Source organism: Gigantopelta aegis, chromosome 3, assembly GCF_016097555.1.
Source record: "Gigantopelta aegis isolate Gae_Host chromosome 3, Gae_host_genome, whole genome shotgun sequence".
In the NCBI taxonomy this organism is placed as follows: domain Eukaryota; kingdom Metazoa; phylum Mollusca; class Gastropoda; order Neomphalida; family Peltospiridae; genus Gigantopelta; species Gigantopelta aegis.
In genome coordinates, this window is record NC_054701.1 from 54,051,539 (window position 1) to 54,067,017 (window position 15,479).

At 34.8% G+C, this 15,479-nt stretch overlaps 1 protein-coding gene across 3 annotated transcripts in view; it reads left to right on the forward strand.

Annotated features, from left to right (window-relative positions):
* Positions 1-15,479, forward strand: part of LOC121368244 — a 174,830-nt gene that overhangs the window by 5,835 nt on the left and 153,516 nt on the right. For 2 of the 3 annotated variants that reach the window (XM_041492886.1, XM_041492888.1), the window contains exons 2-5: positions 3,434-3,496; positions 3,906-4,667; positions 7,401-7,487; positions 13,717-13,826. In XM_041492886.1, the coding sequence (XP_041348820.1) occupies positions 4,382-4,667; positions 7,401-7,487; positions 13,717-13,826 (483 nt within the window). In that variant the 5' untranslated portion in view covers positions 3,434-3,496; positions 3,906-4,381. The remainder of the gene's footprint in view (positions 1-3,433; positions 3,497-3,905; positions 4,668-7,400; positions 7,488-13,716; positions 13,827-15,479) is intronic. The other variant, XM_041492887.1, reaches the window with a different exon arrangement.

A 15,479-nucleotide genomic window follows, 5' to 3' on the forward strand; every position in this document is an offset into this window, starting at 1 on the left:
TCTTTAACTTACAGTTATAAAATTAAATTCAGGCTTGTCTGTCGTCCGAGGCATTATACTTCATATGTTAGCTTCCAAAATTCAAACGAAGTACCTTTTGACTGTGCATAATAAACCCTCTTGAGTTTATAATAAAGGGACCATCCTGAGTTTGTAGCCATATTATCAAGTTGTCGGCTAGTTTAATCTCTTATAAATAAACTAATGTTTCTTAGGCTACATATTCTTGCTTTAAATATAAATATCTGTATACACAATATATTTACATTTTTGTCCATTCTCAGGTTGTAGGCAAACAAGAGAGGCCGGGGCAGGGGACTGTACCCCCACTTTTAAACTACTTTATATAAATTCGGTTTAAAATATGGCTTGTGCCCCATAACACACACACACTAGACTGTGTCCCTCCACTATAGATTCCCCCCCCCCTCCCCCTCACCCGCACCCAATGTCGTTCCTATGGGTCTGATTCTAATGTTTTATAGTAGCTAAAATTTCATACGTATCATTTAATTTTTCTTCCAAATACTGAACAAAATTTTAAATAATTGGCTAAAAAGAAAATGCTACAAAAATCCAGAATGTAGTTATCCATATGATGCTTTATAAATATTTAAATCATGTTAAATATGATAAATATCTGCATACATGCATATACACACACGCAAACTCACGCAAATTATTATTTCAGCCCATATCCGATATTTATTGTGTACGAATCCGCACCAATGGTTTCTCGGGCGTTAACAACAAAATATTTTTTTATTTTGTGATAAGCAATAATACACAAACATCTCCAATAAGTATTTGTTGGATGTTCACAGAAGTTTTGGGTTCCTATTGATATTGATTAATTAATAATAGAGCTAATTGACATTCCTATTATGTGGCCTCCCATTGTCAGTGGCCCACAATTTGTAAACAGGGCTATTTTTACGAAATCTCGGGTGAATTCATGATTAGCATCCACAAGTTTCCCTGCTACACGCACATGCACAGTGGAAAAGAAAAAAGAAATGTTTTATTTAACGACACACTCAACACATTTTATTTATGGTTATATGGCGTCAGACATATGGTTAAGGACCACACAGATTTTGAGAGGAAACCCGCTGTCTCCACGTCATGGGCTACTCTTTCCGATTAGCAGTAATGGATCTTTTATTTGCGCTTCCCACAGGAAGGATAGTACAAACCATGGCCTTTGTTGAACCAGTTATGGATCACTGGTCAGTGCAAGTTGTTTACACCTACCCATTGAGTCTTGCGGAGCACTCACTCAGGGTTTGGAGTCGGTATCTGGATTAAAAATCCCATGCCTCGACTGGGATCTGAACCCAGTACCTACCAGCCTGTAGACCGATGGCCTAACCACGACGCTACCGAGGCCGGTATGCGCAGTGGAATGCAAAAGAGGTCTATTGGTCCATGGGCCAGACTGAAATTGAACGAATTGGTATCACGTGGGTGGACAAATTCTCATGGTGTTTTTTTAATTGTAGACCTATGTCTGTAGTTAATAAATTAGTATGATAGACTTTTCTAAGGAGTAGCTTTTTGTGGTGGATATCACCCCACAGTTTCTTGTGCAATATTTTTGGGGTAGGGAAAACAAAATGTATCAAACTCAAAATGTTTATAACACGCTGATATATGTTATGTACAAATTGGTGTAATTATTAGGTCACCAGAGGTCAAAAGGTCGTGGCATTTTGGTGATTTTAAAAATCCGACATCTTGGCTTTAATGGTAGGCTGCTATACTGCTTAATGTATGAAGGACTTATTTTGATCTTAACTGCCTGTAATGTGAATGATAGACACCCTGTGAGTAATTAAAAGGATCATTGTTAATATCTTTTGAAAAAAATGTACCTTCATAAGAGATCACAAAAAGTTATATTTACAAAACCCTCATAAAAGTGTGAAAATCCCATACTTTGCAGGTCATCAACAGATTCTTATATAATACCACTAAAAAGTCAAATTTTTGTCGATTGCCTTGATGTTCAATTTTTAATAGGAACCACTTGCTCAAGATACATTATGGAAGCCATCTTGGATTTCCAAGATGGCCCCATACAAAAGCTATTAGTGTCAATATCTCAGAATCCTTGCAGCCTGGACTCACATTTTTTGGTCCAACTTAGAGTTTTGAGGGTTATGAATCAATCAAAATATCATAACGTGAATTTTTATTTTTATACAAATAACAAAATAACTGCACAATTACTCAGGGGGGAAAGTGCAAATGTAGTAAAAAGTGCCATTCTGTCTCAATCATGTTTGGACAAAAGGGGTAATATCTTTCTTTTCTTGGAATTTTTGTGATTTTTATATTTTCTAGTGTCAATATTTAAATTATGTGAGCTTATTCTTAGTTTTGTAATTGCAGAACGTTTTTTTTTTGGGGGGGGGTAGTAAATCTAAATAAGTAGCACTTTTAAAACTATTATTATGTACTAAGGTTGCTACATATATTGCCAACTTTGTATCTGGTGCCACTTTTAAGTACTATGTTTTGTTTTCAAACATTCCTTTTGATAGTATTGTTTACTTTTGTCTTCAAATGTATTTTTGTTACAGTTAAGTTTAATGTTTACAGTTAATTAGAAGTAGTTTACTTTTTCAATAATAATAGTTATATTGTTCATATATGGTTATGAAAAACAATGGAAAGGAATTATAAACAGTGGTTTCCATAGCCTACACATATGAATTCCTTATGGAAACCAGCAAAGTCAGCTGAATTGTCTGGCTTCTGTAATCAGAACCACGCATATTTTCTCTTTGGCCTTAGACTAATACAATGTGTAAATTAATTACCTTTTAATAATAAAAAAAAAAAAAAATCTATATCTGTAAATTTGGCTGAAACAAAATGATTTCCAGTGAGAGTCATGCCAAACAGCACAGAAATGTTTAGTGTGTATGTGGTCCCATTAATGATGTTCCAGTGATCATTATAATCGGTGTGACTCTACCGATTTGATGATCGATTATAAAAATACATAATCTATTGTGTGAAAATGTTAGCTGTAAATGTATAGATGATGGAATTGATATACATATGTTTGGGCTGTAGGTGTTTCTTTTCATGTATATGTAAATATAGTAAGGTAAAATTAGTGGTTTGTAGTATTTAGCCCATGCACTGCAGTGATGATGACAATAGGTGCATGGTACTTATAATTCAAATCTTTATTATGGTCATATAACTCTAACCTACTGGGTATTGTGTAAATGAAAGTTGATTAGTGGGTGCAGACAGATTATATTTGTTGATCGATGATGAAATTCCAACCAATTCAAATTCCCAATACCAGGTTCCATGCCTGTAAAGAACACTGAGCCTCATGGATGTAATGTCCATGTTTTGCCAGTGCTGCATCAACCAAGTACTAGTATATGTGTCTCATATTTCCTTATTTCAGCACAACCTGCACTGTTAACAAAGTCAGAGTCAGCAAAGGATGACAGTCTTAAATAACATACATGTAAATATTTTTCTTTGTAAAGATCCACTCCATTATTTTCCAGTGTGTTGTCATATGTTGTCAGATAATGATGGATTGTTATAATTCTATTCTTCAACTCACCCAGTACTTAATATATTACATTTGTAGCCAATATTGCCTGTTGGCTCCAAATGTGATTATTACTAACAGATAAGTCAACCTCCACTGAAGGGATTTAAAACAGGGACACTGTGTGTGAGACCAGAACTCTACCAACTAAGCTAATAAGGAAATTCCCACAAACTACTGCCAGTAGAAGCACTTTTCACGAATACTAATAATTAAAGTTATCTGAAATTGTATTAATAAGTTAAATATATTAATGTAAAAAAAGATTACATTTAGTTTTTGTTACAAAATTAATAGTCTCTTTTATTATTTGTTCCAGAGTTCTGTTGTCAAGTTTTGGTGTGATGTTTACCTTACGCGGGTGACAAAGAGTCCGGAGTCTAACTAAACTGAATTACCCCATGGAATGGTTTAGTGTTTTGGAGTGATGTTTACCTTACGCGGGTGACAAAGAGTCCGGAGTCTAACTAAACTGAATTACCCCATGGAATGGTTTAGTGTTTTGGTGTGATGTTTACCTTACGCGGGTGACAAAGAGTCCGGAGTCTAACTAAACTGAATTAAACCATGGAATGGTTTAGTGTTTTGGTGTGATGTCTACCTTACGCGGGTGACAAAGAGTCAGGAGTCTAACTAAACTGAATTACCCCATGGAATGGTTTAGTGTTTTGGTTTTTTTAACACATCTACAATATCTAGCTGTTTATGCATTTTGATGGTTTAATATTGTTTGACTGAGAGAATGAGCAGAAGAGTGATGCTGGGTATATAAATCATCAATTATCTACAGGCATCATGCAGAATGGAAAGCATTCCCACCTAGATAACAGAGACACTAGTATTTGTGAATTGACTGCTGAAGTGCATGGTCATGTAGGAAAGGAAGAAGCAGATCACAGTAGTCCTGTGTTTGAAGAACACCAGAAAGTTGTTTCAGACAATTTGCAAAATGAACTTTCTAAAGTAATGCTGATTAGTTCTACATCTGCCAAAATTTCAGACAATTATGCAAGCATTCCATATGGTATTCAGCTAAGGTGCACTTATGAACATGGCAAATCAGAGTCTGACATTATGGGAAGTAAGTTGAATATGTTTAATTCTAGACTAACTTTGTTTTGGTTTACCATAGTTTGATCTTCACTGTTTCGATGGTTTGACGGATTATTAAAGAGATGCTTAGGCAATGATTTTGGACTGCATGGTATGCATATTCAATAATATTTAATGCACATTATTGCTTAATAACAAGTATATTGGTATATTTAATTAATAAAACGGTACAAATGAGATGGCCATTATATATAATGCGCACAGACATTTGGTCCATCCCAGAGAATCCGGCCTCTAGTGAGCTGCTGCATGGTTATGAAAAACATAACGTGTTACATCAGGTATTAGCATTATAGAACTGAAGAAACAAATGTACCATGCAGAGTGCTGATTTTTGCGGAATGATGAAACGGGGATGCGTTGCAATGTTCTATAATAATATTCATCCTGGTAATATATAAGTCAGCAATAAGTATATATATATTATTTTCCAATACAAAATAAACCACCATTGTCAAACTGGCTACAAAACAAACTGAAAGAACTGTCCAGTGATGTATGCATTAACCTACGGTGTATTTCAGAAACCCTATGTTCTGAAATGATAAACTGACTGTTTACTTAGTTAATTGGCCTATTCTTTTTGTAGCCTTGACCAGTGATTACTGATTGGCAGGTGTTGTCATATTGCCAGACAAAGCAGTTGCCACCATCGAGATGCTAAATAAATATGTACCAGTATTGTTAATATCACAGGGTATTGTGACACATTTTTTACCATTCTGTGGTGTCATGATGTGTCCTAATATTAGTCTTTGTTTAATGGTATGGAGAAAATGTAGACACTGATGTCATTAGCATGTAGTGGATCAGGACCCGTATTACTGAAGAAAATTAAAACGTTCTCTAACAAATAACCTGTTACCCCGAAAATGGTAATGGACATTACTAACCAATAGGGTTTATTACTGTAAATAATTGATTAAGTAGACCCATCTAAAATCACAGAACTGACCAATTACATAGTTAAAAAAAAAAAAAATGTATATATATCCCTTGGTAATCGTGGGTGGTCGCTTTATCTCAAACGTACCAATATGCCAGATAATATGCATTGTTTTCTTTGGATTGTTTTCAGAGGGAAAAGTATGAGAACACCGTTTCATTTTGTTAATGCACATTGAAATAAGTTTTATTAATTAGTTTATTATATATTATCAGGACATTTATATTGTTTTACAAGTCAGGCTGATCAAAGCGAAGCACTTTGATTGATGTAAATTACTACATTTGTTTACACTGTGTATACAGGAGAAATTGACAAGAGGTGATGTCACTTCCCTTCCAAGCTAAAGTAAAAATGATGAAAACAGTTTACAAAATGGCTGTCCACAGTTAGCAGGAATAATTATGGGTTTTTTATTAACTCTAAAATTAAGCATTTTTCATTTCTTAAACTGTCAGTATGTGTTGGTGGTCCGGGCATGCTTCTTTCCAACACATAAGGTTCATTCATATTTAACCTGACTGTTCCTTTAAGGTACTATGTCAAAGTTGCAATAATAGCAGTTCCCATAAAAATATTTATAAATTTTTGCTTTGAAACATAAAGTTTATACCTTCAGCTATAGGCCTATAAAAATTACAACCAAATAATTCCATTTACTAATAGTAGAACAACTAATTACTTAAGGGGGAATAATGATAATATGTCACACACTAACTAGTGACGTCACTGTTTTATGCGTACACATTTAACATGCTAAATGTTTTCCATAATTCTTTGTAGACAACTGACAAAGAAACAAAGATGATGACTTTTAAAATTTATTATTATTGAGTTAATTTTGGAAAGATTATGCGTGAGATCCATAAATTTGGAGTTATTTATTACAAATAAATGTGAAAATAACAAAATATTGCAGTTTTTAATTTGACATAGGACCTTTATAGTGTAGTGGCCAAGGCTAAAAAAAAGGGCCTCATTTAAGGAGATACCCCAACCAGAGGTATAACAAGCTGAAATTGGTCTCAATTGATCCGTCTGGGTATATATAATTTTTGGGGACTCGGCCACTACACTATTAATTAAGGCTATGTTACCATCTAATATTATGCGATATGTATATACATGTATAATCATATAATTGTAAGAAATTTTATTCATCTTATGATTGTTGTATGATATTTTGCTTTGAGTAAGGTAGAGATTTATTGCAGTTCACAATAATTTTAATTATGCCTGATAATATAAAAAGGGTATATTTTCCCAAAATACAGTTTCATGAGTCCACATTCTTGTACATGTAAGAAGCATAACAACTTGAGCTATGTACAGTGCATAATGGGGTCTCTTTGCGATACAGACTGAAAAATATTGCTTTCACTGGAGCAGTTCACAAAAACATTGTTAATAGTTAATAGTTAAAACTAGTATTTTGTCTCGAACATTTTATCATACCATGGTCCTAGTTGTAGTTTTTCAAATTGTACTGTGCATGTGGAAGGTAGTAGGGTAAGTAATAGAAAAATGTTATGTGTAGTCAAGAGGAATAATGTAACACTTGGGTATTCATTTATTAAATTTATTGTTTGTTATTCCCCATTGATGTAGGTTTAATCAAATTAGGCTTTTAGGTTGTCAAACTGATGTCTTTGTTGATCCATATACAAAGCAAAAAAATATCAGTATGTTTCTGTGTTGAAAACTTTTCTGAAATTGTATCTTTAATTTATAAGTACTTTGCTTATTTTCTTTTAGTCACATACAGTGGAAGAATGCGGCAGTTTATTATCTTAGATTCAAAAGGATTAACTACATGGAAAAGACAGATAACTGGCAATGAAGGTACTATTGTATACTGTGTTGTTTTTATGAAAGAGTACATGTATGTAATATTCAGAGATGGGTTAATCGTAATCTATTGTAATCGATTACATGTTTTAATGTAATCACAATCGTAATCGATTACATGTTTGAATGTAATCACAATCGTAATCGATTACATGTTTTAATGTAATCACAATCGTAATCGATTACATGTTTTAATGTAATCACAATCGTAATCGATTACATGTTTTCATGTGATTACAATGTTTGAGAATGCCATGTAATTGTAATCGATTACATTGCTAATGCTATCGTAATCAGCGATTATTTTCACGATTACTCATAATTATTGACTAAACTTAGATGTGTTTAGCATCAACTTCAGTAGCAGTGCCTATAGTTAGAAGCAGTACTGGTCAGTCAGTAAAAATGATCTCCTATCATTTGCCTTGAGAAACTGGGAATCATAATGATTGGATTATTAAATGAATGTAACCCAGGGAATGAAGACACACATTCACATAATGGCATCTATTGTGTTTACGTTTACTATAAAACCACTTGAATGCGTGAATACAGTGTTCTAGCTAGCAATATATAGAAGGGCACTGCACCATGTCCCAGTTTTGTGTCCTAATTCCTTGTTGTAAAAAATGAACAGTATATATATATATATACATGTATATATATACATGTATATTTGTTTTTATAATAAAACACTTGCATGCATTCCTCTCATTGCATATGCAGCGTTATCACGGGTCTGAATTCAACTAAGAAACGCTTGACAATATCTTGTTTTGTCACAGGTGTGAAAGTCCACCAATGGTACTGTGGCAAAATTTCTTTTCTTTTGTTAGTGGTTACGATTGCAGATGGGCAACCAGTCTGTTGTATCAAACTTGATTCCATGGGTAGTCATCCTCACCCTGTCACAGACATAACCACAAAAGACGTAACTAATTAAGTAAACACCCAGTTGAAAGTAGTCTATCAAGATAAACCTTGGTTTATTTTCCCTTAAAATAGCTTAAAATATAAACACTTCTGATAAAAATTACCAAAAGCTGATTTTAATGGAAGTTCTATGAAACGCAGCGCTTCTGATGATACCAAAATAAACATACCCAGACCAAATTTTTCACCGATACAATTGGATCCTTATAATATGGCACAAAGCAAACTAACAACACTGTTTAATTGATGAATATAGGTATAAATGTGTAATTTAATAAAAGCATGACTGCAAATCGATTCATTAATAATAGTCATTTTCAGAATGTCAAGAATTAAATGCAATGAGCAACTTGTGCACATATACACATGTAAATGTACATGAATGTAGATATCAGTTTAATTATTTATTTACTTATTTGTTCTTTTCTTTCAGTCTTTCATTATTTCTTCATTCATAGATTTAAAAAAAACTACTTAAATATTTTAATTTGTGGATGGTATTAAATGGTATGCGTTCTACAAACAATAAAAAACAACAAGTAATGGTGATCAGACAGTTTGCAATTACTAATTATGGCTTAGTTCAATAATGAAAAATATATAATATATATATATATGATGCATCATTGATACAATAATTATTACACTTGTGGTTATGGGTACCTTAATTTTCTAAATAATAAAATCAAAGTATAAGAATAATAAATATGGTTTTGGAAACTGATCCCCTCCCTGTAGTATACATACGTCCATACATTTTTGAAATAATTTAATAAATAAACCAAAATTATCCATTATGTCTTTCAATGAGTGAACTTGGTATGATTGTGAAATAAAGTGAATGTTGGTCACATCATTTCATTATTTGTGTAGATTTGTGGAAATGTAATCATGATTGTACATGTATTTGATGATACTTTCAATTTTCTTGTAATAGTAATCGTAATTGTAATTTTGTCAAACAATCCCCCCATCTCAGATAGTATTGCACTCTTTTTTTTTTTGGGGGGGGGTGTGTGTGGTTGAAAATGAAGCTGAATACTGGTACATTAAATGGAAATACTGAGCTATCAAATTGTTGTAATTTGTCATTATTTTTAGATATGCATGCAGTTGAAATGAGTTTATTTAAATACTTTTACAAATCCCTTTTTAACACTATTTTTATTTTATGTCTGTATTGCATTTATGGGTTATTAAATGCTGATAAATTGGGAATAGAGATAACACACAGATTCAGATTGCTTTAACTTATTGTCAGGGCAGCCAAATGTTTTAGCTGAAAACATGAGTGTGGATTCTTAATAGCTTACTGTACACTTACCTGTATTCAAATGCATACATTTAGTTCTTACCCTAAAATTTAATGTAACTTTGAATAGCTAATATACAGGTACAGATTGTGGGGGATGCATTAAGGTGAGTGATATTTTGGTGTAGAGAATTTGTATTTTTACACAACATGGTAGTCAGGGTACAAAGAGTAATATTACATATCCTAAAATCAATGAAATTAATGGACATACATGTATTTCTATAATTTGTAAAGACATTATAGTAAGAGAAATGCTGTTTAAAGTTTGTAAAAGTGCATGAAATGCAGTGTCCCATTTGAAAACATTTCAACCCCATAACCACCTTGTACATACCCTCAAATTAACATTTCAACCCCATAACCACCTTGTACATACCCTCAAATTAACATTTCAACCCCATAACCACCTTGTACATACCCTCAAATTAACATTTCAACCCCATAACCACCTTGTACATACCCTCAAATTATTTTCTGGCAGAAAGCCTGGTAGTACATGTACAGGATTGAGTCAATTAAACAAACATACATGTATATATATATATATATATCAACATCCCTAAAAGCCAGCCAAGTCTTGGCACATAGAGAAATAAATTTGTGAAGTTGGTCATTCTGACACACACACACACACACACACACACACACACACACACACACACACACACACACACACACACACACACACACCACGAGAGGTGGGCTCAAAAGTGGAAAATCAAGCCAAAAAAAACCCCCAACCCAAATCTTACTTCCTTGCAGAAATGCTATAACTGAATAGTCTTCTACATGGTTTATAAAAGAACTACTTTTATTAACATGTAAGCAAACATACTACTGCAAAAAGTGCAAAATTAACAGATGCATTCATAGTCATCAAGGGGGATAGGATTTGGCTCAGTCGATTGTGTGCTCGCCTGCGATACTGTGTCGCAGGATGAAACCACCTCAGTAGATCCATTCAACTGATTGGGGGTTTTCTTGTTCCAATCAGTACACCATAACAGGTAAAGGTAGTGATATGTGCTTTCCTCTCTGTGGGAAAGTGCATATAAAAGATCCCTTCTGCTAATGGAAATATGTAGTGGATTTCCTCTGATGTGTCAGAATTACCAAATGTTTGCCATCCAATAGCCGATGATTATTTAATCAATGTGTTCTAGTGGTGTTGTTAAACAAAACAAACTTTAAACTTTAAAACATTTCAATAGCAATTGTTTTTTAATGTTGTCCAGCATTCTGAAAACAAAAACGTCATGTACATGTAGTTTGTTATTAGGTATAGGCACATGCAAAATGATGTCATTCACATTCAAAATGAGTCTATGTCATATATTCATATGCCATTTAAAAATCAAATTATATTTGTGTGTTTCCATATCATCAATATTATATACATATATTAGGAATAAAAATAAAGTGTTGTGGTTTCCAGAGGCTTACATAATACAGTTGTTATTCCTAAACCCAATATATGATATTAATGATACCAAAACAAACTCTGGTAAATTATATATATATGATGGGTCCACAGGATTAACTGGTGATGTCACTCTTGATATTTTGAGATAATTGAATTTTAAAGTTTACCTCTCTGCATGCTGTAAAGCAATTGTAGAATATTTATACCTAAGCAAGCTCAGTTTACCAACAACCCTTAAAGGTCTCCCATAATGATAGGTTTTTACATCACTTGCAATGGAGTTCTCCAAAATTACATCATCAATTCCAAGAAAATTCCATTTAAAGCTTCCTTGGCACATGAAGAAACCAATTTGTGAATTTGGTCATTCTGACATGTACACCCCTGGCCTGAGGGATGGGGCCCAAAAGAGAAAATTAAACCAAATAAAAACAAAATTCTTTATCTGTACTTCCCGAAATGCTAAAACCAAATAGTCTTCATATATGTTAAGGTCTATAGATAGTTTATATAACTTATGAATGTCATAAATGTTGGATTCCCCATTTGTCCCCAGGGAGGATTTTCTTCTATACGCCTGTAGTTACAATGTATCTAGAAAAATGACATTTATTATGACAATAAATATATTGATGTAAGTCAACCTACCGTAATAAGTTTATATTAAATTTAATAATGCTTTCTCTTGCTTCACCGCTGCCATATGTAAGTCTAGACGGCTGTGTGGAGTTTACAGTTTTGGCAATTTGGTTGGACAGAAAAAAGAAAGAAATGTTTTATTTAAAGATGCACTCAACACATTTTATTTACGGTTATATAGCGTCAGACATCTGGTTAAGGACCACACAGATTTTGAGAGGAAACCCGCTGTCGCCACTACATGGGCTACTCTTTCCGATTAGCAGCAAGGGATCTTTTATTTGCGCTTCCCACAGGCAGGATAGCACAAACCATGGTCTTTGTTGAACCAGTTATGGATCACTGGTCGGTGCAAGTGGTTTACACCTACCCATTGAGCCTTGTGAAGCACTCACTCAGGGTATGGAGTCGGTATCTGGATTAAAAATCCCATGCCTCGACTGGGATCCGAACTGAGTACCTACCAGCCTGTAGACCGATGGCCTAACCACGCCACCACCAAGGCCGGTTGGTTGGACATATGCATAGTTCCTGAATATTAACGGACCAATGAAAAGAGTCATGCGAGCAGTGCATGGATTGAGCCATATCTTCCATTCTTTTCACACGACGCAGTGCATGGCAGTCGCCGTGAATAATCAGTTTTAGTCCACCCTGTTCCCACCCTGTTTACAGAGGGATCATGAATATGGTATCTATTAGTATATATATATTACTAGAAAGTTTATTAAAATCGCCAGTATTTGTTACCCATCTTTGCTGCCATACAGTGTATAATCTGTATGTATGCAGACTTTAAACTTGACAGTAGTATCAAACATACTGTCAAATTGTTTGTCATTAATAAATGACCTTTACAACAATCCTGTTGTTATGTATTTATTTTAACTTGCATGATTAGCAGCAAACAAGCTGCAGTCTCTGATCATCAGTTGGGCTTAACATCGGTTAACATTCTTCAACTTCTTCTCCAAAACCACATAACCAATTCCAACCATATTTTGTGAGAAGCTTCCTTAGCAAATGAAGAAACACATTTGAGGAAGAGGAAAATTAAGCCAATTAAAAAAAAAAATCTTCTCAAACTACATGTACGTGACAAATTGCAACTAAATTTTGTTGCAATTAAGTTTCCTTGGCACATGGAAAAACTGATTTATTAATTTGGTCATTCTGACACACCTCACCCCTACAGGGCCTCAAAAGGCGGAAATTTAAGCCAATTAAAAAAGAATCTTCTTCTTTAAAAGTACTTCCAGAAATGCTATAGCTGAATAGTCTTTATATCTTTAAAGATGTGGGGTTTTTAATTTGAAAATGTCATTAATGTCAGGACCCTCACTTATCAGGTTCCTCAAAGAGGGGGTCAAGTTACTATGGCCCCATGCAGATACATTCAAAATTTCATTTAATTTCCAAACTTTTGGTCTAGTAGTTTTAAAAATATAAATAATCCCAATTACACATCTCTGAAAATTGAAATTTTGCATAACCCATTTATCGTTTACGCAAAAAGCCAATTCTGGTAGCCCACTTCCTTTTTGTATAACCTGTTATGTTAACGTAAATGATGTGCTTAATTTAATGTGTGCATGATAAATAGGTTATGCTAAATTAGGTTTATGGGAGCAAAACACGAATGAAATGATTGTTCTCGCAATTTTCAGAGGCCTGTATTATTACAGTTGAACTCCTAACTTGAATTAGGGTTAATAATAATCATATTAAGTCCTGTCACTTTCTGTGTAACTTAGAATCCTTAACTCCCCCAAAAAACTAACAACAAACAAACAAAAACAACAACACTTCTAAAAATGTATTGTTTTCTCTTTGCCCTTTGTTTTCTATTACAATGAATAGTATTGACATTGGCAACTATATCTTATTGTGATGTATATGTTGTTGTTTTTCAGTAATACGGACATTGTCTTACCCGAAATATGAATATAAATTGATTACATATTTGGTGTATGCCAAGAAACATAACTGCTACTTTGCACTCTGCAAAGATTTCTCTGTAAAGGTATGTACTCAGTGCATTTTCCTTTATTATTAAAAGATATGGGTCAATTCAGTATTAACTGATATACATGTAAGCTAAGAAATTATATTTTAAAAAGTGGCATTGAATGTTAATTTAGTTGATTTGGAATTAAAGGCTTTAAGACAAGAGTATTAAGAATTGGTAATTAAAAAGTATATGAACATAAAATGTCACAAAACTGAATCCTCATAAAACTGCAATGTCCTGTAAACCAAATATATTTTCATAATCCTATGATTATTCGACCACATCATTACCTGTCATAATACACAAGTGAAAAAGAATTTTAAAAACATGCCTCATTAATTGTCTTATTCAACTTACTGTGCTAGCACAACAACTATACAACCTGAGTTGTCTGATCCACTGCCGTTCTCAATTATGCAGTACTCCATTCTGGATTGTAAAATTTTTGCTCTAATGTGAAGCAAAGTAAATATAATTATTTGTTTGCCTTTTTTCCTGTTTTTCCTTGTTATACCAAGACATACGATTTTGTTTTGAGGGTTTGTTGTCATGTTCAATTACCATGTCTGACGTGGCCTCTTCGGGCTCGACGGCGAGGGTCACCATGTATGCGGAAGATGGCTGTGCCAAGCATTTGCCCCATTGCGATGTTGAGCATGCTTTTTCAACCAGCAGTGTAATGTCTGTGTTGGTTGGTCTTTGTCCTTATGGGTGTAGTTCAGAAAGCCATTGTGGGAGGTGGAACAGAAATGTGAGGCGATAAAGGAGAGAAGAAGGTGGAGGCAACCTCGGTAGTTGTCCTCTATGTGGAGTTGCCTCCAGCTTCCTAGAAGTCTGTGTGTATGGTCGGTGTTAAGAAGGTACGTGGTAGGTTGAAGAAGGTGTCCTCTTCGTCCAGTCACTTGTGCAGCAATGCTGGTGGTTTGGTGGTGTCGACCAGCTCTATTGTTTCACTGAAGTTCTCTGCCTTGTCCGAGGCAGGGAAGGGTTTACCTACAAAGGAGCCTTCTCTAGTAGAGGGTACTAGGTCTCCGTCAGCGGAGATGGCGCCCATTGCTTCAGTAGTGGCGCCGGCATGTGTTGGGCACCGGGGGCGGTGCAGCGGCTTCGGCCACTGCTGTTACCCCTCTGGAGCGGCTCCATTCTGGTGAGTCGAAGGGCTCAAGGGTGCCATTAGTCCCTTCTGTTTCAGAAGGGAGAGCTTGGTTTGTTGGTGCGGCATCAGGTTCTGTGGTTCTGGAGTTCTTACAAATGCCAATGTTCCGCCCGGATCTAAGTGTAGTGCACTAGATGTAGGACTCTTTGAATTCTCCCTATGTGTACCCAGAGGATCCGGTTGGGTCGGTGCTGGAGGTACCGTCATCGGCTTCGGTGGGTTTTCGGGATTCAGCGGTCTTTTTAGGCAGATCGAGGTAGAGGGTCACATAAATATATTTTGCCGAGGGGACAGGAGCCCTTGTTTCCTGTCCACTCTCAGTCTTGTCCTGGTGAGCTTCAGGAGTGCCTGTTTGAGAATTTTTGAGCCTGTTTGAGCTGCTAAAGTGTCACAATCATATTATGCAGCTGTCTGAGCAATTATGGGTGAACAACCATTATTTCCGATGTGACCATTTCCAGTGTGGGTTGTGGGCATTCCGCAGCCGGTCAATATTGGAGACCTTACCT